Below are 26,348 nucleotides of genomic sequence, written 5' to 3'. Positions count from 1 at the left end.
GTTTCAGGCTAACAATCTGTCAAGAATAGGACATTTCTTAAAGACCAGCAGTGTGCTTCCATCCATGCTTGTTATGGTAGGCTTTCTTACATAGCTCCACTCAAATTTGCATGCAGCCATAACAAAATCAGAAGGATGTATTTCTTTGTTTATTGGCATCTGTAAAAGCACTTCATCCCAAGTAATATTTCTTGTGATATAGGTTTGTCAGCTAGTTTGCAAATAAATACAGAAGAACTGCTTTTGTTGTCAGTTTACCAATACTGATGTGACATTCAAGGCTTGTTTTTTTCTGAATAATTAGTGAGTTCATCAGAATGCATTCAGCCTGTGCCTGCAATACTGCGCTTATAATTATAAGGCTTACAGATTCACAAAGAAATTGTTCTGAAGAGAGGATCACAGGCTTTTTTAATTCACATTTGTTACTTTGACCTAAATAACACTCTTTTATCCACCCCATCACCAATGAATACGTTTGACTTTCCCAAAGAAAAATGCATGCCATCCAGTGTCTTAATGCACGTTATTAAGTAGCCAGTATGAAGATTCATAACAACAGCTAACAAAGAGTCTAAACAACAGCTCTTGTTTTTCAGCTTCTGAGTTTACATGCTTCATTGATTCTCTGGGGCTTGTGGCTTTGGCCAACCTTGGAAAGTTAGCTTGTACTGACCAGGTGATCTCAAGCATTTAGTACGGTCACTTAGATTTTCTTCCGCCAGGCAAGCTGTCTAGGCAGCATATTCCCCAGTGGTGAGGGAACTTCTAGATTGTAGTCCTTTCTTCTTTTCCTTTTCTTTTTCTTAAGTAATCTTCAGGTATGTGAGCGAATAGCAGTAGATAAGGCACAGACTGGAAGCCAACCTTTTCTCACTACAGTAACATAATTTTCATTGATCTCCTCTGATCTCTCAAACACCTCTGAGGTCCCACTGGCTCCTGGCTGCTCACAAGAAAAAGGCCAGACTTTATACTGATTTAGAGAGAAACACACTGAACAGTGGAAGATTGTAAAGGTTTGGTATTTCTCAGTCCTGCAGCAGGACTACTTAGATGATTATCCTGGAATTCATAGTGGAGTTGAAAACGTTTTTTTTAAACCCATAGAGTCTTATGACTTAATGTGTGGTACACAAAGTGGCAAAATACATGCTTGGTGTAATACTCCAGCAGGAGTACTAGTAATTTTCATCATCATAAATACTGGTAATGTACACTAGGCATGTCTGGTTAGAGAGGCTGTTGATAGAAAATCAGACTGAGACATACATAATAATGAAAATTTCTTATGAAATTTTTTTGGTTATCTGTAAAGCTTTTAAAAACCTATGCATTCATGATATGGTTGTATGGTTATTCCAAAGACATTCCAAAGAGATGTTTTTTTTGGCATGTAAATAAAATACCCAGAACACATCCCCCTACCCCCTGGCATGTATATGAAAAATGGAACTCAAAACCAAATGTATGTGACTGAATGATACTTCATAGTTTATGCAGGCGTCCCCCATGTACTCTAATAATTTTCTTAACCTCAGATGTGGAACAAAGCATTCTGAATGGATAAGGAAGCCCTGTTTTTTTGTAGTTTGTGTTTAAATAGATTTCATGAGAGACTGGAGTGAGTATATCTTCATCTATGCTCACATTAGTATTCTCAGAAAAGAGATTTGTTACTTTATTGCAGCTCACAATTGATCTTGTTAGCTAGTTTACACTTTCTCCTATGAAAATAACAGAAGACATAAATGGGAGCTAATGGGGACTGTGAGCAGAATTTTGACATATTTTACATATATCTCAGTGGTCCCATCACACCTCTCCTTCATAACTGCATCCCAGAGGTTTGTAGATCAACCGCTGAGGTACTTTTCAGAGTTTGAGTCTTAATTTGTTATTTTAGTTCCTAGTTTTAAAGATTCAACCTTTTAAAGAAAGGTTGAAAATGTACTTTGGCCAGAATGGCCAGTACATTGTCATTTTATTCATTACTCAAACTCATGGTGAGATGGGTTTAGAGCTTTTTGTTTCTGAAGGCATCTCTTGGTCAGCTTGCTGCTTAGGTAGGTATGCTACCTCTGGTATAAAACACAATGAACGCGATGCATCTGATAAGGAAGGACACATTTTTATCCCTGTTTGACTCCATACTCCTGGTATTCCCTATCTGTTAACAACACTCATGGCTCTGGACCTGTTCTTTAGTACGGCTTACTGCATAACTGAAGGCACTGGAAAAGAACATCTCACAAAGTTCTCTGCATCTTTTCTAAGTCCATGAGTTCAGGTGTCTGCAGGACATGCTTTGGTGGATTTAAGATGTAGCAAGTGTGTCCAGAAATCCATTCTGTGGTGAGTTACTATGTAAAGTTTAGTCAGCGGAAGCTGATCTTGTGAGAAACACACCCTAAAGGAATCATCAGGAGGAGGAAAATGTGATTTCTACTTCAGGGTCTAAGCATTTGTTTGGAATCCCAGCTGTTCTCTTTGATGATGAGAGAGGAGTCTGCAGTCAGTTTTGTTGAGAGTCAGAGGCACTGGTGTAATTCAACAGGAACTCCACAAGATATGGAAGCCCTACTAACCTAGAATTGCTGTCACCATATTGTCACCAAGAGCATAAGCATGGATGAGAGTGAGTATTTAATCTTTTGATGTGCCCCTAGAAACAATCTTTGTTTATCAGGAGCCTGCACTAACTCGGAGGGTTATTTGAACTGGGATCTGATTCCTTTCTTCATACTGTGGGCAATTTACACAGATGTCAGTTTACCTACCGTGTATTGTGACAAAATGACTTGCAAATATGTAGACACAAAATTGGGATTACCAGAACCTCCATTGTTGGCAGGGCCAACACCATTACCAAATACTTTTAAGGAAATTATTCAAAACTTTACTGCAAATAATTCTGGAAATTCAAGTGTCAGTAATGAAAAAAACCTTCTCTGAAACCTAAAGGTACCAGAGACATTGTTCTCCCATCAGATGAATATATCAAGTTCCTCTGTATGAATTTTCTCCTTTCTTGTTCTTACTAAACAGATATTGATGAATGCTCGGATGGCTTTGTTCAGTGTGACAGCCGTGCAAACTGCATTAACCTGCCTGGTTGGTACCACTGTGAATGCAGAGACGGCTACCATGACAATGGGATGTTTTCACCAAGTGGAGAGTCCTGTGAAGGTCAGTATCTAAAAAATGTGGGGTGGTGTTATGCCTCGCATTACAGTAATCTCTAGTAACTCTGTACTGGTCAAGTATTGTCTTGGACACTGTATCATTGAAAGTTAAACCTTGACCCAAAGCAATTGTTGTCTAAGTAAGTATCATAAACAAAAAGTAAAAGAAGATAAAGTATGAATATGCCTAACATATAGGTGGAGCGTTAGTGGCTATTTCTATAATTTGCTAAGATAATATGTGAAGTCAGGCATGGTGCTTAAAATGCAGTTTCCCTAGCCCTACATCTGCTTCTGTGCATCGTCCTTGCATAAGTGATTTCCCATGGGCTGATAGCATGCACTGTAATCTGTCACTCCACAGTGATCTGTTTATATGTCAGGTTCTTTATATGTAGAAATGGGCCTCAATCCAGACCTCAGTTCCTCCACTTCATTCCTCATACACTGAAGTAGTTTGTGATGAAAATAATTCCCCTTGCAAAGAATGATTATGCAGCCCTGACACCCTTACCCATACCTGGATTAATACTGTGGTGCTTCTCCTGTGCATAGGCTAACTGCTTGCAGAAAGCTGCAATTTGAAGAACAACCTTACAAACTGGGAAGCTCAGTGGCCTTAGGGCTGGAGCAAGGTGCAGGGGAGAAGGTGACAGGAAGGACAAGGAGATGGGAAGGTTTTCTTTGTTTATGAATGATGTTAAAGAGAACAGCAGGTTAGAAAGAACAGTAATTTTCAAATGCAGATCTCTTAACATGAAAAGTTATTCAGCATTTAAGAAATTGCATGCTGCTGCTCTTAAATAAGAGAACAAATCAGGCTGTTTTGTCATGGACTACTTTAGGGCAAAATTAGGACCCTTTCTCCCTTCGGCCTCTGAGTGCTGAAATAGTGCTCACCGTGTGAACTTGCCTCTTTGCTGTTTAAACTCACATTGGTGGGCTGCGCTGGTCCCAAAGGGAAGCAATTGAATTAATTTCACTAAGGCAGACACACAGACAGTTCTCCAGGAGCGAGAATGACCTTTTCAGTATCCTCATCATCAATACTTTATTTCAACACATTTTCACCACAGCTGAAAGCCAGTATTCCCAGGAGGAATCAGCGATTTGAGTCAGCCACTGCTTTCGTAAGTTGAGCTTTCTTCGTCAGGAACTAACTAAATGTCAGTTAGCTGGCCAGGTGTTAGGACAGGAAGGTGCAAAGAAGAAGTTGTGATCCCTCTAATTATAACGTTGCCCTTCTGTCCCTCGTGGCACAGGTGATACTGTACCCAAGCATTTATGGAAATATTCTCAATACCCCAAGTTTTATCTTCAATGTCAAGATAACAGTTGTCTCATGGGTTGAAGATAGTGGTTTGGCACATGCTATCTCCAGAGATTTATGTGATACAAAGTGATTCTGTTAAGATGTGTGCAAACAAGCAACAATTAAGCAGCAATTTCTAAGCAAGTGAAAAGCCAAGATAAAAGAAATACAAGGGTTGCTACGAGTATGCAGAAGTGGGAATTATTAGAATGTTTTGACCTTTTCTACGAAGCTCTAGCAGCTCTTTATTAAACATACACAGAGGATAACAAGTAATTAGAATTAAATCACAGATGCCAGGAAACCATCTTCATTGCTGATAACTCTGGTTGCTAACAGTGGAACACTTTCAGTTTGATTGATTGCAGCTCCAAATTTTGGAATACATAGCAACTTGAGATGGGGAGGAAGGTTAGGTATTTTATTAGTCTTACTACATCACTTTTTATTGGATTAAAGTCTGTGACATTGTGTCTCAAACACAAAATAAAACCTGACAAGATATGAAAAGACAGCCTAAATTCCATTGCAGTATGGAAAACTGAAATTCCAGGAGCAAAGCACAGTAGCGCAAAAGCAATTTGCTTCTCTGCTGTCAGATCTTTCCACTGGGACAGATTCCCCTACTGGGTTTCAAGACATAAGAAAATGGATTTCTTTTGTCACTTCTTCAGTATTCCCTAGTTAGATGTGATTACATTGAGCTGTTGGTAGATGGTCTTTTAGATCCTCACTGTAATGAGGGAGGAGCTTCTAGGCTATTCTGTCTCAGATTTCAAATCTCAGTTCTCCACTTCTCACTTTCAACTGTATGAGCTTCTTGCTGTATCCAGGACCAGTGTCCTCTGCAGCTTTCTGGCTCGTGCAAGTGCTACAGCTTCCAGAGCTGTAGAAAGAATAGTGCAGAACTGCATAGAAGAGAAACTGGTCCTGCCTTGATTTCATGATGGAAAAAAGAATTTAAACCTCAGGGGGATTAGGAAATGTTCTTTGAGGGCTTGATCATTTTGCTGTCTAAGAGGGCTACTTCAAAGTAATGTTTTGATAGAGGGCATAATAGGCTTGTGTTTGACTCATCTTTTGTAATTTTTCGTTGCTTTGAGGAAAGTTCCCTCCTTTGGTGGAGAAAACCTCTAAAAGCCAAGGAAATGTGGGTTCAAATATTTTGTTTCTGGATTGTTCGGTATGGTTTGTTTCAAATCTGGGTCTGTTTGTGTCCCCTGGACGTGTGCTGATAGTACTACTGAGAGCACTTCTGTGATCAATGTTAATCAGCAACTTGTTTCCTTGAGCAAAGCCTCCAGTTATACACATTCAGGTGGAAACACCTCTGCTAAGATCACAGAGGCGCAGCAGCATTTTGTTAAAAATCTGATTTCAACTCAATACCAAAACTTCACCTGCCCCTTTTGCATGAAATTGTCCCATTAGGATATTGTACTAAATATTTCTAGCTTAAGCTGGTCTCCTTGGTAGCATTAGACTTTGTCAGTGCTTGGTAATGAAATAATAGTTGCTGAATTGCCTTTTTATCCATTTATTGACCTTGGCTATTGCTGCTTCTTTGGCACAACTGAGAATATTGAGTATTTTGACTAATGTACGTGAACACAGGAATTCATAATCCCATTTTATTGTACCTACAGGCAATGGAAGGCTTAGAGATTCCTTTGCTATTAGTTTTGCTTCACATTATACTCCTGGGTAGACCTGTGGTCTCTATAACTATTACCGAAATTATGGGAAATGCAGCTGTAGGGCTTCAACCTCTTACCACCACTTGTTGCTTTTCCGTTGGAAATAGAATTATGTTATACATCCTTGTATTTCCAGAAAAGTGGTGAAAGATCAGCTGCTTAGTCTTTGAGAACTGCATGGCTTTAGAAAGTCTTAAATTTTATGCATGTAGATAGAACATTCAGCATGTTATATTACCTGGTACTTTCCTCTTTGCCCCCCTCCAAGTTTTCTTTGTAGTTTCTTTACACAGTCTTACTGGTGCTCTGAAGGTTGTTTGTCATGTACTGTTTTGTAAAAGAGAGCTTGGCTAAGGTACTAGGTATTGTAGCCTCAAGCTTCATTGCATTCGAAACTGGAACCATTGAGGGCAAAATCCTGGAATAAGAATGTTCAGGCCCAGTTAATATTTGCTCTGCAGTTCTGTGTAAGATCCAGATTCCTTTGAGTTTGTCCCCTGCAATGTCTAAAAGCTTCAAAAATCAGTTGAAGAGAGAAACTGTATTGGTTTGTACCAGAAAAGTGCAGGTTATACCTCATCTGTTGTTAGACAATTTGCATACTTCTGTGTCCTCATATAATTAATGTGGCCCCTTAGGACTTACCAAGACTATATGGCAGGTACCAGCTGTTGTTGATACAGAATATGAGCTCAACATACCTTCACTCTCAGCAGGTACGACATTCTTTAGATGAGACAGGTATGAATGAAAGGACTGGAAAGCATCAATCCATAATGCCCAATTAAAAAGGATCTTTTTTGGTTGTAAGGGTTTGTCTGTGTGTGAACTCACAGTTTAGGATTTCTGTTCTGAAACATCTTGTTATGTTTTTCTTCTGCCATCCTACTTCCAGGAGTAGAATCACTTCCTACTCTATGTGAGCAGGCTGCCTGGCAACACAGAGGGCTGGGGCTCTACTTCAACAATATTTTCCATAATCCAGGATAATGCGGGATGGAGGCATATTACAAGCCTCAGGATGCTCTTCAGCCTTAATGAATGAACAAAGTCCGAAATGGTCCCTTCAGCATCCATGTCTCTGGATCCAGAAGGCAGAGGAATTGCTGACTGTCAAGATGTCTGAATTTGTCTCACAGTACATCCAGTTTTTTAATTAGTACATGAAATTTCTTGTAGTTGAAAAACTGCTGTCAGTTTGGAGTCCTACACTTAGATTTTTCCGCAGTGCTGGTAATGTTTAACAGAAGCTTTGTTACTGATAGCACTTAAGAAGACAGGAAATAAGGAATCACTGTTCTTCAGCAGGAAATCTTACTAGCACTCACAAAGCTCCACAGAAAGCCTTTTGCCTTTATTCATGACCGTAAAAGGTCACCAAATAAAGAGACTTTTTTCCATCCACCCCAAACAGAGCTATAGGCACATAGGCTTGATTTGTGAGTTTGGGAACCCAACTTAAGCATCATCAAACAGAAGGTAGATATGGAGACACATTAATATTTAAATATTGTGGAGTGTGGGCAGAATACAAAATTGGCAGTTTCTCATCTTTTATAAAAGACTAATAAAAGAGAAACTTGACCACTACATTTTACAAGACAGTCATTTGAACATATTTACTGTATCAGGAATCAACATTTCTGTGAAGCTGGTGTTACCGGTAGCTGAAGTCTCAACTCTTCATCTTCCACATCTGCTAAGCACTCTGACAGCTGGCTTGCATAAAGTCACAAATAAATTATTCACAATTCACTTGCTCTTTGAAGAGTGTTTACATCAGTCAATAGATTTACTTAGGACAGAACAGAAACCAAACTACTCAGACAAGCTTGGGCTCCCTGTCAAATGCACTCCTTCCTTTTTTGCCTTAAGCAAAAAGTAGTCAGATATCTTGATGTTGTCACCTTGCTGAGCTAATGCTACTCCATAGAGCTAAGGTCACCACTGAGAAACTTCAGTTGTTTCAGAGCAGAACTGTCTACCCTCCCAAGCCATCTCTTCCAACAGCGTATTTCTCAGTGGTACAGTTGTTCATCTTCTCTTTACTTAGATGGCACTCTAATTAGTATCAGAATGATTATGGTAGGAAGTCGTGTCTGAGGGAGACCTTTTGGAGCTTTATGTGAATGCCTTACATGCAAGTCTGGGTAGCTCATCAGAGGAGGGGAAGTTGGTACTGTCTATCGGCTATATCAGAATGGGTCCCAGCCCTTTGTCACTTCCTAGGCAAGGTGTACACAGGTGCGTATTTTTCTAATTGTGCCTTGTTCATGTTCCATGGAAGTTTAGTTTTCTAAGCAAGTTTTCTCATCTGTCATTATCAATAGTGTACTTGTGGGGTTTTGTCCAAAATGTTACTGAGCTTTTTTCTAAAGCTATCCGCAGTAGCTCCAAGGTGTCTTTCCAGAACAGTTCTGAAAGACTTGATTTTTGAATGGGTATTTCCACATGCACCTTACAATTGAATCTCATCTGACATATTATTGTTTACTCAGTCAATATCATAAAATACTTCTATATTTCACTGTCAATTTTTTGGTTTTAATACTTCCTTATCAACAGTCTTTTTCATCTCACTGTTCATCCATTCCCCCAGGTGACTGGGTATATTGGGCAGTGCACATTCTGGCACAGATTCTTGGGGAACTTCCCTGGGAAAACTCTCCATTGTGACAGCCTGACTATTTGTTGCTGCCTTTTATTACTTACTAATTAACGGGCTATTAAAATCTGTGAGTCAGTGACCTCTTTTATTCCATGGCACATAGCTCCATTATGCAAGGGAGCTCGTGAATGTGTCTCCCCTTTAAAGTCTTTTAAATGAGTATAGTATATGTTTACTCTGAATCTGTAATACAGTATCTTCAAACAATCTTCTACCTAAAAACACATTATCCTTTTGGTCACCAGTTTTAATTCACCTTTAAAACATCATCATTTTAACGTAATTCCCTCTTTGAAACTAAGCATTACCACAGAGGTGTTTTGTAGCCTTTTAAAAGTCTTGAAGCATGTTGAACGTGCATACATTGTGTTTGCTGTTGGCCACCAATACAGAGTAGCTGCTCAGTAGAGACATTTTGAATCAGAGCCTGCACACTGCTCGGGGCCAAGTCGAGTGATGCTTTGTCCATTTGAGATTCTTAAACCAGCTGCTCCAAGAAAAAGTCAGTAAATCTGTTAAATACAGCCCTGGGTCACAGCCTGGTGGGGCAATTGCAATTCCCATTTTTATGAAGTTTTCTGCCTTTGCAGTCTCTCAGATATTACAAATGGAGTTTAGTCATTCCAGGTACTATCACTATTTTGTATGGCTTTAGTCCGGTATTTTTCCTGTGTAGGCATGAAATTACTTGTGATACAATTAACTCCTAGCTTTCTGTAACATGTATCGCTACTTCATCCATAGTACTCCTTTGTCATTGCAACATTAAGTTATACCCAGTGATGATGGTAAGAAAAGGAAAATCCTTAACAGTGTGATAGATCAAAAGCTGCTGCAATTTTTAGTGTAGGTTAGATAAATAAGAACTGGTAGTTTAGCACTAGATAACTAGTTACATTTTATTACTACTTTTTTTTCTGAGTCAAACCTCCAGGTCTTTTGAGACTTAGTGTTCTAAAGTCCTAACATTCAAGCTGCTTGTTCCTCAGCAGTGTGTTGTAAATAGCCTGAAGGAATTATTTGTTGTTTGTTTTGTTGTGTGTTTTGGGTTTTTTTCCAAAACAATATGAGAGTGATAATGACATGCTTCTGTGGTTGGATATACTGGAAATATGCAACCTGTAATCCTCCCCTCTCCCTTTTTCAGACACAAAAATGCAGGGGCCAGTGTACCCTGTCTATATGGTTATGGGAATTGGAGAGCTGATTATGGCTGTAAACAAAATGTTAGTGCCATAATTCACCATCCATTATAAATCCAAAGTAAAAAAGCTGAAGGAACTTTTCCTTGCTATGGATGATTTGTGTGCAAGTTCTTTGCAGATAATGCCTGAAGTTTGATGTGGATGAATAATGCAGATGAGAATTTCATGCATGCAAGCTTTCTGTTTCTCTTGCTGCATCATAAACACACTGCTGTTTCTGATTATGTTTGAATCAAAACATAAATAGCTCCTGCTTTGACCAGGGATATTTAGATTGCCGTATCCATAACATTTATTTTCATGAAACAAACAACTTAAAAAAACAAGGTGGGGCTTTTCATAAGTTCTCAATGTTGGATAAGCTCAGCTCAATACCAGAGTCAATGGTGAAACCTCAATTATTTTCAGTAACAGTGCACTGACCATTACCATATTGAAAAAACAAACCCCAGAAGACTTTTTTGCATGGGAAAATTGTGAAATACACTTGTACATAAGTGCCAAATGTAGACTTTGTGTTTATAGGGTCACCATTTGTTGTTTAAAGGAAACTGTTCTTATTTACATGACAGCTGAACTTCGTCCAAGTATCTTATTAAATATGGCTGCTTTTAGTTAAGTGGCTAGGATGTTGAGAAGTGACATTATTCGTTTATGACACCAGCTGTGTGAAAGCTTTGTTCAAAAGTGTGTTTTAAACAAATAAACACAAATGTCAGAAAATAATTTATTAAAAATTACTTCAGCGAGAAAGATAATCCTGCTGTTAATCTGGACCATTATATTTAAATAGGATTTGTGTTTGTTCTCTTTGTTGCATAACTTAAACCCAATTAGACTGATTATATGGAGATCTCAGTTTTAAATTGCCAAATTGTGTTACTTTCAGTGTGGGTTTAAGAGAAGGCAGAGGAAGGAGAGAGCATCTCTTCCATCCCTCTGCTCTGCCCAGACCAGCACCACTCAAACCATTCCCCTTAGCTATTTGTCTAAAAACCTTCAAGGCTGGAGACCGGACAGCCTCCGCAGGGCTGTCTGTTCTGCTAATTGTATATCCTTACTGTTCGGGTGGCTTTCCCTCTCAGATGTGCCTGGGACATTTCAGCTGTCATGTCCATGTGAACAACCACACTGAATTAGGTTCATGATCCCAGTAATCTTCAGCCCTATTGCAACAGAAGCTGACTCCAGATGCTTCAGAAAATGTAGAGATCTGAGGTGGTTTGCCTGTTCTGGATTATCTGATACATAAATAAGGGCACCATAGACCCTAATGCATGAAATATAATCTCTCTTCCAAAATCTGTTAGCATTGCAAATTGAATATTCTTGCTAGCTTTATACAGCTTTGGCTATGCAATTGTTTTTCTCCTCTTAACATTCTGTGCAGTGAATGTCGTACTTTGTTTATGCATTGTATGAGAAGTTATTTCCTTTTATTAGGCTTAAATTTGTTGTCTTTCAGTTTCATTCACTGTCCCCTGTCTTGTGTGTTATGTGATACAGAGAACAAAAGCTCTCCACATGTCTCTCTGGAGTATTCATTATTTTTTGGTTATATCCCTTCTTGCTGATGTTCTTTTAGAGATGAACAATCCATTTCTTTTCAGTTCTTCTCAAATGACATTTTCCTTATCCTTCCCATAAGGCCTAGTAATTTTGCAATACATTTTTCTGAGATAGTGCCACTGTTTTTGCACACGGTATTTGAAGGAAACCCACAACGCTGCTTACTTATACAATGGAATTCTAATAATTTCCCTGCTGTTCTTCATCCCAATTCATATTCATGTTAGCTACTTGTTTACTTTTTTTTTTGACTGCAGCCACACTTGGAATTGAAATGATAATTGAGTTATTTTGCTTTAAACTGAATGTTCTTGAGGTGAATTGGAGGTTTCATTTCCATTATTGAACCCAAAGCTGAGCGTTTTATTAAGTTTTTCTGCTGATGGTGAGAGATACGTGCATGACCATATTGCTTCTTTTGTCTTGTACTGATCTGTTGGACAGTTAAATGTCACAACGCTGCTTTTTAATGAGCTCTGATTAAAAGCTTGGGCCAGACTGTCGTGAAACTGTATTTAGAGTTGAACTCAGTGCATTGCCGTAGATCTAGTCTTTACTTTTCTAGTGTTTTCCATGTTTTGTTACATATAGCTGTTTACTTCATGCCTTCTCAAGGCTTTTTTCCTGGATAACTTTTTTTCATATGGACAGCAGAAAAAGCTAAATAAAGACTATTCGAATAGAAGGCAGTGTGTGCTGCTAGTTTGCCCTTGCAAAATAATTGTGTGTACCTTGATGAAGTAGGCCTTTGAGGGTACTCTTTAATTCTGTGGATATGATTGTTTTGAAGTAATTTACCTTTAATCACTAGAGAAATTATTTTTTTTCTTTATTTTCTATGCTGGACGCAAAAGCTGTAGATGCCACTGCAACTTGAATAATTAAAATATTCTAGTTTGCACACCCTAACAATGTGACTTGAAAACATGGTGTGCTTGCTTAAATGTTACAGGTCAGACGTCACCTTTCACATTAATTTCTCAGCAAGTGAACTCAAATGTGCTTAGACAGAGCCAGTGAAAGGTTTTGAAAACAAGATTCTGCAGCTTTTCTTGTTTCACTGAACGTGTCTCATGAACAGTTGCCACAAACTAATGCTTTTCAGGGAGTTGAGAACTATTTTTATTCTTGTGTTTCTTGTGTTTTCTTCATTTTGACTACTTTATGTAATAGCATTCACTTTGAAAGATGTATAGGAAAACTCAAAGTATCATGTTTTAAAAGTTTATGTGACTTGCAAAACATTTTTTGTGAATTTCTAAATTATTTCTCCCCATTCTGGAGAAGTGCAAATTAATTTGCAGCTGAAGGCTTTAATGGCTAAGAATCATTTATATTGACTGCCACAAGAACATTTTTGTTAATTGAATGTGGTCTAAGAGCATTACACGGCATGTTTTTTGCAGACATTGATGAATGTGGAACTGGAAGGCATAGCTGTGCCAATGACACTGTTTGCTTTAACTTGGATGGTGGGTACGACTGCCGATGTCCCCATGGCAAGAACTGCACAGGAGACTGTATCCATGAAGACAAAATCAAGCACAATGGTCAGATATGGGTGCTGGAGCATGACAGATGCTCTGTCTGCTCATGCCAGGTCAGTAGAAACAGAAGTAGCTGCTTCTGCAAGGTGGTGGTAGGGATGAAGGGAAGAGCGTCGTGATTCAAATGAAATCCCTGGTTTAGCTGCTGTCTTATGTGTGTGTGTGGTGCTACAGAAAAAAACAGGATTATATCTTATATGGGGTTTCGGGGAAAGCTGCTCTCTCCAACCTGCAGAAGCAGAACTTCCATGGGAGGTTTGTTATATGGTACTGGGAGAAGGATGGTGGTACTATTTTGTTAGCAGAGATGCCACCTGTGTTTTCTGGGTGGGAGTAACAGCATTTTCATGCAAAGAAACTGTCTGTCTAGACGCATATTGGGGTTGGTGACTGACGCCAGTATCAAGCAGATGGCTATAAATAGAAGTAGGTTCTGTATCTGTAGAGTAATTCAGCTTCACTTTCTCAAGGGTTTGCTGTGGGAAGCTTGATCTCAAGCTAAATACTGTTAGAAAATGAAGGCCCAGTTCACCACTGAGAAAGTCCTGAGCATTTCACAGCTCAGATTTCATAAGCATGAATTTAATATCAGATTACCTATCATCTTCCTTATGTGAATAATTACAGAAGAGAGGGATTAATCTGGAAGTTTTAAGCAAGACTTGACTAGCATTCATATGAGAATGACATAAACAGTGCAATCCATTAAAATCTGACTCTTGAGAAAGACACCCTTGGGTTTCATCACCTTAGGAGAGAGCTGCCTGCAGACTGGTTGTATGAAGGACATATATAAGACAACAGGGGAACTTTATGGTAGTTACTGAGTATGTATTGTGGTTTCTGCCTCTGTTCGAATTGTGTTTTGGCAAAGATACTGTATAGTGGAAAAACTTGTTAGCCGCCAGTGGCTTAGAATCATGCCAAAAACTCAGATTTTGGTACAAGTACTGCTGGAGTTGTGCCGTTTTCTGCCATCACTCCATTCTGTCTTCCAACAACAGAGTGGGTATGTGATGTGCCGGCGAATGGTCTGTGACTGTGAAAATCCCACCGTTGACCTCTTTTGCTGTCCTGAATGTGACCCAAGGCTCAGCAGTCAATGTTTACATCAGAGCGGGGAGCTTTCATATAACAGTGGTGACTCCTGGATACAGAACTGTCAGCAGTGTCGATGTTTGGTAAGGCTCCTCATTGCAGAAGAGACAGAAGAGAAAAGGATATGAAATATTCTGATCTGTAAATAGTTAATTTTCATGTGTTATCATCCATTTCATTTCCCCTGGAGTATGTGTATAAACAAAATCTGGTTTTCATGGATTTTTTTCAATATTGTCAGGTTCCTGTCAAAAATGTATTTTGACACAATAGACATAATAGAAATTATTTAATCATGAAGATTGTTTTAGCAAAGAATGGAGGTCATTTGGATATGGCACCTACACAGACACACTCGTGTGTTTACTCATTCAATGAAGCTGTATAAGGAAATTCTAAATATGTGTTTATTATCATGGTAGATAATGTCAAGGATGCTGATAGACTAAAATTTGTTTATTCATTCAGACATTTTTGGTAACAGAAAAAATAATAAGACTTGATGCGTTTTTTGAAATAGTAAAACTAGGTTTGAAGAAAAAAATCTGTTAAATTTTGTAGACTTTTTCCTAGGCATGTATTTCAGACTGTGAGCAAAAGCTATTCTGCATAATGCTGCTCAGAAATTTTCTATAACAGAAAAAATCCCAAGATAAAAACAACTAGCTTTTATCATAGGTTATCTCCAAATGTAAAGCCTAGTCCATCTAGCAGCTTTGCCTTGTCAGGGTTTCATGAATAACAGCCAGAAACCAATTTCTGTAGACACTGTGCTTTCAGTGTTGCCACTGCTAAAATCCAATGAAATAGATTCCCAGATACATACTTCATTAAATTCTTAAAAAGAAAACAACCTACAGTTAGAGATCTCAACAGATGTGTCTTTTTTTTTCCAAGATGTTACTTCTATAACTAAAGCCTGCTTGCTTTCAGTTGTCAGGGATTTTGTGGGGTGACAAATTTTGTCTGCCCCTTCTACTGTCCATCACCAAATTGAAATATCAAGATCAGTGACTGGTTTTAAAGATTGCTTTCATTCTTAACATCACGTGATTCAAAAAGAGGAAAATTGACCCAGATGAGAGTTTTGTAAAAGAATAACTTCACAATACTTTCTGCAACAAGAGGAGTAAATTTGGAGCTATGGCAAATCCCTGTGAATTTTTTTCTGCTTTTGCTCTGGAGATACTGAACTCCTTATTCTCAAAGCCTTAGATACAGTTTTTGTGAATAAACTTCTTTCCTAGGGCCAAATGCTCTTCTTTTTGCCTCCCTTAAATCCACACTCAATCTGTGCTCAAATGAGTTGAGTAAGTGGGAGGTCAGCGATGGACCTGCTCCAAAAGAAATATGCATTAATGACTTCTGTGAAGTCTGTCTTTAACAAATAGATCTGAAACCTTGGCCCTTGTCCAGAGTTGAAGGGAAGCTGACCCCAACTTCTGGTAACTGATGTGACATCTTTTGTGTACAGTCATACAGTAACTTCCATTGAGAATATTCTAGCCTAACACAAGTCTCTGCTTTGACTTTTTCATATCCTAACTGTACTAAACCCATCATGCAGAAAGTGTGATTAAGTTTGGAAGTTCAGGTATTCTAATCATAACATCTTGAATGGATGGTGAGTGGGTGGAGGTCCTCCACTGAAAGTGGCTGGTGTTCCCTGTTACCTTGGGTTGCTGGTGCATTTGTAACTGTAGCAAAGATAAACTGCAGCCCATCCAGAGCTGAATTTGAGGGCTTTCTGTGGCAAATGAACAGTCCAAATAGAAGTAAGAACTAGGCAAAACTGGAGATTTCGAAGCACTTTTGCAGTGCAGTCCTGTTACGGCTTCTGTCACTTGCAGAAGTAGGACTTCACAAGAACAGATCCGTATTCTGTATTGTGTGGCATTTATGGAGAATTTTCAGCTGCAGCTTGATGCAGAGTATATTGAAGTAGGCTAAATCTAATGTAATTTCTGAATAGCATGCAGAAAAAAGCACCCAGCTTGCTGTGTTTCCCACAGGCAGTGAATATCTGTGTGCTCTGCACTGACTTCTGAATAGGACCATATGGATAAAATTAGCCAGCTAAGAAACATAATGCTGATTCAGAGGAATGGGTAATGAAACAAAATAAGAGCTAATAATCTTCTCTTGTTCTCATAATATTTGTAAACAGCAAGGCGAAGTTGACTGCTGGCCCTTGCCATGCCCGGAGGTGGATTGTGAATTCAGTGTCCTCCCCGAGAATGAATGCTGCCCACACTGTGTCACTGACCCCTGCCAAGCAGACACCATTCGCAATGACATCACTAAAACCTGTCTGGATGAAACCAATGTCGTTCGCTTCACTGGATCTTCTTGGATTAAGCACGGCACAGAGTGCACCCTCTGCCAGTGCAAGGTAAAGAATATAACCATTAAGCTGAGATGCTTCTTTCCCAGCTTGTTATTGTGGCATATAATTATTAATACACTGAGTCTGGTCAGTGGGTAGTTGGAGTCTACACTTGTTTTAAAGCAGTGGACATAACAGTAAAAGTGTTCAGCTTAGTTAACTTTACTCTTGCATGTGCTAGAAGGATGGTTTTAATGTGCTAGCGTGTCAGAAGCAGGACAACAGCCCACGATGTAGTGTGCTGTGGACATAGTGGGCTTTGCTTTTCCACCAGGACAGCTCAGTTGTTTGATCACAGTTCTTACTGTATAGCTCCATGCGATCTTGGAAAAACATATGCAGTAACAAATACGTATGTAAGACTGGACTTCGCACAAGGAATCTGTTCTGTGTGATACTATAGCGTTACCAGAATGGACTGAATTGCTTTTTGATAATGACATTATATAGTTACATAGCTTTCTTGCTTTACAGTTAATACTGTAATCAACATAAAGTTTAGAACATTTTATAGTTTCTGTGGTCAAAGGAATTCATTGTCTGAGGAGAAAAAATAATGGCTATGGACTTCTGTAAATTCTGGTGTCTCTTTTTAAAGATGCAAAAGCAAAGGAGGTTAAAATACATTTTCCCATTGAAAATAAGCCTGTGAGGTGAATTGTGTTTTCTACCATCCAATACTGAAGAATGAAAATGAGCATTTCCACAGTAGTCAAGGAGAGGGAGACAGTAGGATTCATCCATAGATCTTTAATTATTATTGAAATTCACAGTTGATTTTGGTCTTTATTCTGTGTCCTTCCCAAGCAAGATACTTCCCAAACTCCAGTACATGGTACAATTAACTACTTCGAAAAGGTGCTCATAAAAATAATCTAACTTCAACACTTCCTTCTGGGACAGTTGGGGAGTAACTGATCATGTAGCAGAAACTGTCTCGCACCACCTTCTTCCTGCACTTTGCCTGTCGCAATACTGTGTGCCACAGCAGTTGCTGCTGTTGAGGCATAGTCCTTTCACAAGGGAAGCGATACGCACCAAGTAAGCATAGGCATTTGTCTTGATGTCAGAGCGGCTCGGTGGTTAGAAGAAAATGCTGTGATCTGACAGAGTGGCTCATGGTTAGAAAGCCAGCTGCTGCCTAAAAAAGGATATTGAAACAGGCTTACACGCAGAAACCCACACTTTTGGTGGCATACACCGACTCCAATGCTAGAAGTCACTTTTTGCTTGGGCAGGTTGCTGAGGTTTATGTGCATCCGTTTCCCTATCTGTAAAACAAATAGTTATGTGTGATTCTTCTCTAAAGTACTTTTGAGATTTGGTGGTGGGAAACGTGTTCTCGTTGTTTTGCTGCTAATCAATGGCAATGTAGAAGCCATATATCAGTTCGGCTGATGGCCACCTGTGTGCTGCTCCCACCCACCCTTTTCTCTTCAGCAAAGAATGTACCTTAAGTGTGAATTAATTTGTATCCAGTTTAAACACATACACATAAATAATGGGCTAATAAAATCCATTGCTACATTGTGAACTTATATAAGATCAAAACATGTACTCTGCCAAATCCCATAGTTTTATTATGGCTTACATATGAATCTGCATAGCAGTGAAGATGTACCATTTTTTCCCTCAGCAAGCCAAATCTTATTCAATTTTATTTACAGAGCAGTTTTCTTTTTGAAATACACTATCTGCACATATTGGCAGCATTTTAATATCGTAGTTCTGCATGCAAGCAGCTCACTCCCTCCAGATCAGATTAATGGTGTGCCCAATTTGTATAGTTCTCGGTCTCATTCGTGCTGTGTCTTTTCTCTTTTTTTTGCAGAGCATCACATGGAAGGTCAAAGCTCCAGTCTAAGCCTCTATAAGCAAGCTATAGCAAAATAGGTTTACACAAATCCTTTAAGAATTCAGAAACCTGGGTATCAGCTAAAGCTGTCTTAGCCACAAAACCATTTCAAATCAGAAGTAAAGAAGGTGGACAGTAGGACAATCTAACCTCATGTAACAGATGGAGTGAAAGAAAATGTTTGAATGATTCCGACATTGGTCTTTAATCAATCCTGGCAGTTCAGTCAGCTGAATGTATTTTGAGTACTTTATAAATAATACACACATTTTATTTGCATTTTAAGAATCAGACTTAAGATTCTTTACTCTTAGTAAGTAGTAGTAGATGCAGAAAACAATTTCTTCAGTACTTTAATGACGTCCATAGGCAATCTGTTCCCTTAATTGCTAATATTCTCAGAAGAATGTCTGGACTATCAGGAAAGGCTTTATGGATTAATGTTTGCTGGTGTTACAGCCAGGATGTATTAACTTAAAGTATTCAGGGCTAAATAAAACCCAGAGTCCCTTCTGCCTGATCTAAATAAAACTCCCAAGTGCCCTGTCTTGTTCAACAGCTTTGTGTACTTGAGCATCTGCCCGTTACCTTTATGTCAGGAGCATTCCTTTCCACTGATCCCAGCTTCTTTCAGTTTGACTGTTGTAGTTGTGGGATACAGACCACAGCAAACCAAGCAATTAGAGGAATCATAATAGCCCATTTCCTTGGGCAAGGGGAGGACGTGATGACAATGTCATGAATCTGATCGAAAACTACATGTCTGGTGTTTTACAAATCTGTACATTCAAATCGGATGGGTGCTGACAAATGGCTGAGCTTGTTAAATTTACTTGGAACTCATTGTTTCAATTCTCCTTTCTTTTTTTCCTTCCTTTAGAATGGCCACATCTGTTGCTCAGTGGACCCACAGTGCCTTCAGGAACTGTGACACCAACAACCATCTCTCACAAGCAGTTTCTGGTTAAAGAATTTTCCTTCACAAAAGAAGACCTTTAGACCAAAACTTGTTCAAAATTAAAACTAAAATTATATTGGTTTTGTCCATCTAAAGTGCAGATATGTGATGAACTCAATTATCTGAATCAGACTGAAATTTATGGTACTGAAGACAAGCTCAGATGTCTAAACCTTTGTATGAGGTTAGGCCCCAATCTTCTGGCTATTTGTCTGTCTGACATCATTGTGCAGAATACTTAGGTTAGTGTAAAGTGACACATTGTAGTGCTGTACATAACGATGTCAAGATCCAAAATCAACTAGGAGCTCTTACAGGATCTTCCGAAGCTTTGAGAGTCCAACACGACCAGATGCAGAAATTTTTACCTAATCATATTCGGAACTGCACAAATGTGTTTGATTGCTCACTGCAGAATTCAGCAGGCGTTTGAGTAAAAGGATGAAGCCTTCAGGAATAAAGAACCTAGCAGCTAAGATGTGATATGTACAGTATGTGCGCTGAAAAAATAAGGTAGAAGTTATTGTAAAAACAAAAAAACCAAAAAAACAACAAAAAAAACCAAAAAAGAAAAACCGTGATGCACAGGCATGGCTTCTTAATGTTTTCTGATGGGAAAAATCATCAATATTTCCTTGTTTTACTGCACTTACTATTATTTCTTGATTGAATTTGTTCAGTATAAGCTCGTTATTGTGCAAATTTAAATAAATATTTCTCTTACCTTAAGTTTCTCTTTGTGATGTCTTTCCTTTTCAAGGATGTAATTTTCACGTTTCTTTTTATTTTTGCTTCTTCTTTGCCAGCGTGCCTAGACAGGTGGGCAATACAGGTGGAGTGTTGCCTGCTCAGCTCCTCTACGTATGGAAGCTTCTGCCTAGCACAACTTTATGCCTATCATGTCTTATCTTAGTTATTTTGAGAACACATAAGTATCTTAATGCATGTGAGTCATTATAGTGGATTGAACAGAAAATTCATGTGCCTGAAGATCAGACTCTACATCCCAGCGGGATGCTGTCACCCAGGGTGGGTACAGACCATTTCTGTGTGTCTTCAATCTGTTCAGATTTACAGGGGATCGCCTCCAGACTCCTCCTCTTTCCAGCTACCATGGGTTGGTTTGTCTTTCTGTGAGCTCCACAGCTGTTTTAGTTGTTTGTGTAAAGTATCTTAATGCATGGAGATCACTCTAATACGCAAACCCTATTTTCACTACTGTACTGTGGGGACAATAAATAAAAGAGGCTACATGACCAAAGCTATGTTATTCTGGAAAAGAAATACAGAATAAAGCAGTGCTCACAAATTATGGGCTGAAAAGACCGAATTTGTCAGGAATGCATCACGAGCAGTGGAGGCAAAAGAGGAGAGGAGGAAACTGCCCAAGATGACATCACCCTTTAAATACTGCTTTAGTAGTCATGTTCTATTCAAAGTGCCTTGCTGCTATTCAGCATCTCTCTTACCAGTTCAGTACATTGTCATGCAACCTGGACAGGCAAAAGTTCCATGAATACTACCCCTGTGTATTATTAAGTTATAAGGGAAGTCCATGTATATGTTTTTTTACAAAACAGAATTATTTTCCTTCAAAGAGATGTTATTTCATGGTGTTTCATGTTCAGCAGGAAATCAAAGGAATGCCCTGCAATTGCATGTATCTGGTAGGTATTCCCTTGAGCCCTAGCGTCTACTGAGTACTGAATGTTTTTGGAGCAGGGAGTGGAAGAGATGCTAGCCCACTGAACGCAAATAATACAAACAAACTCAAGAAACTAAAAATATGAAAAAAAAATTGCAAAAGATCCCCAAATTGATATTTTACATAAAACCATTGAAGTTATGAAGATTTTCAGACCAAATAAACCCTTTTCCTCACCTAGTCTATAAATAACAGGTACTCATGGGTTTTACCGTGTTGTCCACTTCCTGGCAAGCTGCAGTCAAAGCTTTTAAGGAAGAGTGTTAGCTCCTTGAAAAAGATGCCGCTTTCTCTGTACAGTGTTTTCTTGCCTGCTAGTAATTGTCAGGAGTTCATGTTTTCCTCTCAGAGTCAGAGGCACATCTCCAGTGAATTTCAGTGGCAGCTGCATACCTATTTCTGAGAGAAGGTTTAGCAGAAGGTGTAACTGTTTTAAGAATTGCACTTCAATTTCATTCAAGAATAGGTATAAGACAGACATAGGAAACGCATGAAGACCAGACTTTTTTTCAAAAGAGCGAACGTTGTCAAGGGCAGAATCCTTGGGCTCTGCCAAGGCCTGTAGAAAGCTCTGAAGGAAGGCCATGAGCTGGTAGGGAGAAGGGCATGCCCTGCCATACACACCCTACGTTTGCAGTCAGCAGGATCCAAGATCCAGGCTCTGTGGCTCATGCGGTTGTGCTTCTCCGAGGTGTCCCGGGGTGCAACTGACACAGCCCAGAGCCCAGAGAATATCCACAGAACAGTTGTAAGCATCCCTATTTTGGGTCCATGGATAGATAAATTACAGGTGCAGCAAGTGTCCCTGCCTGCAATTTGGTTCAGTGCACCCACTAACACTGCTTTTAGAGCTATAACAAATACAAAAGCTGGAAAGAAAACAAGCTCCAAATTTTTACTTAATCCTTTCTCAAAGGCAGAGTAATACTGGTGTTTAATCCCATCTTTTAATCAAATCTATAACAGTGTATAGATGGAAGACAAACATCTCTTTCTTTTGGTACGTGCCCTGACTTGAGTCTTGTAGGATCTTTCTGCTATTGTAGGTTTGTGAAACACAGTGCAATACACTAAGATACAGGCTAAAAAGCCAAGAATTGAGACATGATGCAATAACTAAAAATTCAATCAAATCCTTGGAGGGACAGTCAGTGTTACATGTATGTAAAGGGCAAAAGTCATACTGCTGAACAAAGCTGGAAGTCTCTGCTAAATAAAAAATGAGAATGGGTTGAATTAATATTATCTAATCTATCAATGTTTAAGGTTACTAATCAGTTGGGAGTTCTTCTAAAGGTCAACAAAGTCCAATGAGATATCTTGGTGAACCTTGTTTTCATTCCCTTTCACCCCCTCCTCCCCATCTCCCTCCTGTTCAGTCAAGCCAGTAATTAGCACCTCATGTTTTAATTTTCCTTGAAAAGTAAATTTAAATATTATTAAAAATTGATGTCTAATTTCCAGTGCTGAATTATGTCAGACAATATAGTCCATGAAAAAAATTATATTGCTAAATGATGCAGGTACATTGTGCTCTCTTACTGGCCTTTCATTATTGATGCACTGTTTGCAGTGTTTGTGGTACCAGAATTCAATAACTTCCATAAAGGAATTGTCATCTCTCTGCTAAGTAATTGCCCTAAGTTAATAGACCTACAGATATAAAGGCAGAGATGTCTTCAGTTACAATGCTCAATACAATGCTATGGTGAATCAAGTTGACAAAAAGCAGCAGTCTTGTAAACTGTTGAAAAGGGATCTGCCTGTGCAGCTGCAAATTTCTGATGCTCACAGATTCACCAAGGGCAAGCCCAGGGGGCTGGCTCTCTCAGTACCCCTTATGGCTAAGGAGGTCTTTGCCTTCTGGGAGAGCTCTGCCTTTAACAGTGCAGCTGGTGAAATACGGTCATTAAGTCATAGCTGAAGTACTAGCCATTGCTTTTTTCTAGGATGCCTAAAAGTGGATATTTATGCAGGAAGTGCTGTGAAGCTGCCCTCCTTCAGTGCCAGCATAGGATCTTCCCATTAACTGCTCTGGGCTGTGGCAGGTGCACCGTGGGACACCTTGAAGAAGCACAGCCGCATGAGCCACAGAGCCCGGATCTCGGATCCTGCTGACTGCAAACGTAGGGTGTGTATGGCAGGGCATGTCCTCCTCCATGGATACGGTGACTCTCACCGTGAATGAATTGCCTGGTTCCCTGCTGTGGGGAAGTGCTTAGCGGTGGGGTAGGTTGCGTGGTCCAGACAGCACTTGTGGGTCTCCTCCAAAGTGGGGGAGACTCCCAGTGCAGCCCAGTGACGGTGCTTAGCTCACAGTGCCTCTCAACAGGTGGGGACTCCCTTGATTTCTCAGATAAAAATAGCAGTAGCTGTAAAGTAGGACTCAGGTAATTATTTTTTAATAGTGAAACTTACTTACAGGCAAATGCAGTTTAACTTGTCCCCAAACCAGTTAAAAATTTCAGTGAAAAATCACGTGATAGCTTTTGCCAACTATATAAAGAAAATGTTTCAGAGTGATATGAGTAAGAACACTAGAGCATCTCTGGCATGCCCTGAGTGGGTGATCTGTGGAGAAGCATCTCTTCTTCAGTGCACTGGTAAAGGCCCCTGCAGTCGTGTCTTCTGTCCGGGTCACAGCTGTTTTCTCCAAATCAAAATCCTGGCCAGCTCTTCTGTTGCTATTTTAATTTCTAATTAAAACTGTAAAACTTCTCGTTGCTTTAGCATGGTGGCCTAATCTGTGTCCTGGGAGAAAAGGCAAAGCATACCACTGTATTTTTAAGAAGTGCTTTAGAGAGGGCTTGGAAAGAAAAAGATGGTGTTAAAAACCCTGTTTCTCAGATCTCTCTGGCTGCTCATCAGCCATGTGAATGGCCACTAGCATGTCAGTGTATTTCACTTTTTTTCTTTTGTCAGTACAGTGCTTGCTAACGCAAAAAGATAAAAATAAAAAAAAATCAATTGTTAAAATCAATTACTCATCTAGGTCTGCACTAATCACTATTTTCTTATTGCCAGAGTTTACACAGTCCGTAAAATGCCAGATATATGCCATATATATATGTGCCAAATATAACAGGAGGTTTACAAACCTATATACTACTAATCTGCCCATAGATGATTTCTATAATGTGAAACTTAAACTACTACAAATCATAATAATCTATTGATCATATAGTATTTCATCCATAAGAAAGCCAAACTCAATAACTATGCTTCATCTTGAAATCTGTTTTTATCAGTAATCTCATTTTACCATTTTACCATGACCAAATGTAGCTCCCAGCATGTCATTTATGTATCAGCAATATTGGTTGGAACCATAAAATATAATTGTTTAAGGGCTTACTTTAGGACTGAGTTGTATTTGAAAACCAAAATGACTAGAAATGCGTCACCACAGGCAGAGCATCCATCTAAACAGAACAGCAGAAACAAAGTACTGACTCAAGTGCAATTTTGTGGCGGGGAGGGAGGGCAATTTCATTGAGGGGAGAGGGGAACAAAACAGAAAACCAACCAACAATCCCACAGATGCTAACTCAGTTCTTTCCCTCTTTTAATGACTGCTGATCTGAACAAAAAGAGGGATGCAGCCTTTTGCTTGGCTACATTAGTTCTTAGAAGATGCTCCTTGGCTGATGCTGGGTTTGGATATTTCATTTGACTGAGAGGCCCACAGCCCTTTACTCTATTTTCTTAGTGTCTTTGGTAAAAATGTAGAAAGTGCTTAGGACCATCACAATGCAGTTTTTCCCCAAGGCTGGGACTGGCCTGCTTCAAAGCCAGGCACTGCACCGCAGCTGGAGCTCCCTGCCCCCAGGCAGGCTGCAGGCACCAGTCCAGAGGGTGCTAGTGCAGCACCCTGGCTAAAGTTGTCTGTGCAGTTCTGCTGTTTCATTAGCTATGTGTTGGGGGTCCTCCCTAAGCTGTGACCAGGATGCCCCAACTCAAACTGGTTCCTCTTGCAGCCTTCCAAGGCAAAACGTCCCCTTTTAGCTGCTGTACATGGATTTTGCAAGTCAAGTGGTTTGACAGTGCAGAGGCATGCAGGGGTAGGAGTGGGACTGTCCCTGGAGCTCCCATATCACCCCAACACATGCAGCCCACAGCCCAGGAAAGGTAAGGTCTGCCTTTGTCCGAAGCAAAAAGTTCTTATTGTCTGAAAAATATTTTCACTGGGAAGAGACAAGAAGCCAGGCCTTTTATTTGCTTTCTAAGGCAAAAAACCTGTGTTTGAGTCATTCACACTGGCCATAGACAAAATGTTCACAAATACCCCTAAAAGTTCAGTCCCCTCACTGCTTTGGTGTTCTGTGGTCATATGTCTCTGCAGAAGTTACCCCCGTCAGCTGAGAGCAAGCCCCCTCCCGCTGCCAGTTTTCCCCCTGCAGGATGTTTTTGGGGAGATGCCCGTGGATGCCGCTTTGCAGCCAGTGCCTGCATAGCCTGGACAGGGTAGCCCCTCTTCCCCTGCCCAGCCAAGTCAGGCTGGTGACAAATGGATGTCAAAACCCAGCTAATGCAGATCATGTGAAAATTTGGCCTTGCAGACATTGCCAGTGGCAAGGTGAGTGGGTAATATTAATACTGCTTAAATGATCTTTTTTTAATTACTGTAGTTTGCCATTTTAATTTTCCATTGGGTAATAATTACATTTGATGGGCCCTGATACTCCTGTGAAGAGTACAGCAGGCAAGGAAGAAATAATTCTTTCCTCACTTGGTAAACTTAAGAGGCTGCTCAGCTACTGCTGCCTTCAAAGGAAGGAGAGATGCAACCCACAGACCTGTGGTCCCACCGACCCCAGCACCACTCACACAGAAACACACATCACACCTAGACCAGTGCCCTGCAGCCTCAGCAGCAAAAGCACTTGCTTTTAACATCCTTGTCACAACAAATTAACTCCTTCAACACAAAGCTATTGGGTTAGTTTCCTCTGGCTGGAAATAGATTGAGGAAAGGGCAGCATACTGGGTTTGGCAACTACATTACTCTCTGCTTACTATTTTATTCAGAAAATGATGTGCTGCTTCCACCTCCATCTCCTCTATGGGCACCTGTATCAGTAACAGGCAGATAACTTTCGGCGCTGGCCTACCTCAGCACGGCACTGACGGTTCCCAGAAGAGACCATTTTATTCTGCCATGTC

General features: G+C 39.7%; 1 protein-coding gene across 1 annotated transcript in view; it reads left to right on the top strand.

Annotated features, from left to right (window-relative positions):
- NELL2 (neural EGFL like 2) overlaps positions 1 to 20,209 on the top strand; it is a 150,256-nt gene extending 130,047 nt beyond the window's left edge. The window contains exons 16-20 of the mRNA XM_055712519.1: positions 3,049 to 3,189; positions 13,043 to 13,236; positions 14,188 to 14,364; positions 16,449 to 16,673; positions 19,403 to 20,209. Coding sequence (XP_055568494.1) covers positions 3,049 to 3,189; positions 13,043 to 13,236; positions 14,188 to 14,364; positions 16,449 to 16,673; positions 19,403 to 19,453 — 788 coding nt within the window. The 3' untranslated portion in view covers positions 19,454 to 20,209. The remainder of the gene's footprint in view (positions 1 to 3,048; positions 3,190 to 13,042; positions 13,237 to 14,187; positions 14,365 to 16,448; positions 16,674 to 19,402) is intronic.
- Positions 20,210 to 26,348: the final 6,139 nt, after the last annotated feature.

The sequence above is a fragment of the Falco cherrug genome, chromosome 5 (genome assembly GCF_023634085.1).
Source record: "Falco cherrug isolate bFalChe1 chromosome 5, bFalChe1.pri, whole genome shotgun sequence".
NCBI lineage: Eukaryota > Metazoa > Chordata > Aves > Falconiformes > Falconidae > Falco > Falco cherrug.
The sequence above is the reverse complement of the archived record's forward strand: the minus strand, read 5'-3'. Positions and strand labels throughout refer to the sequence as shown.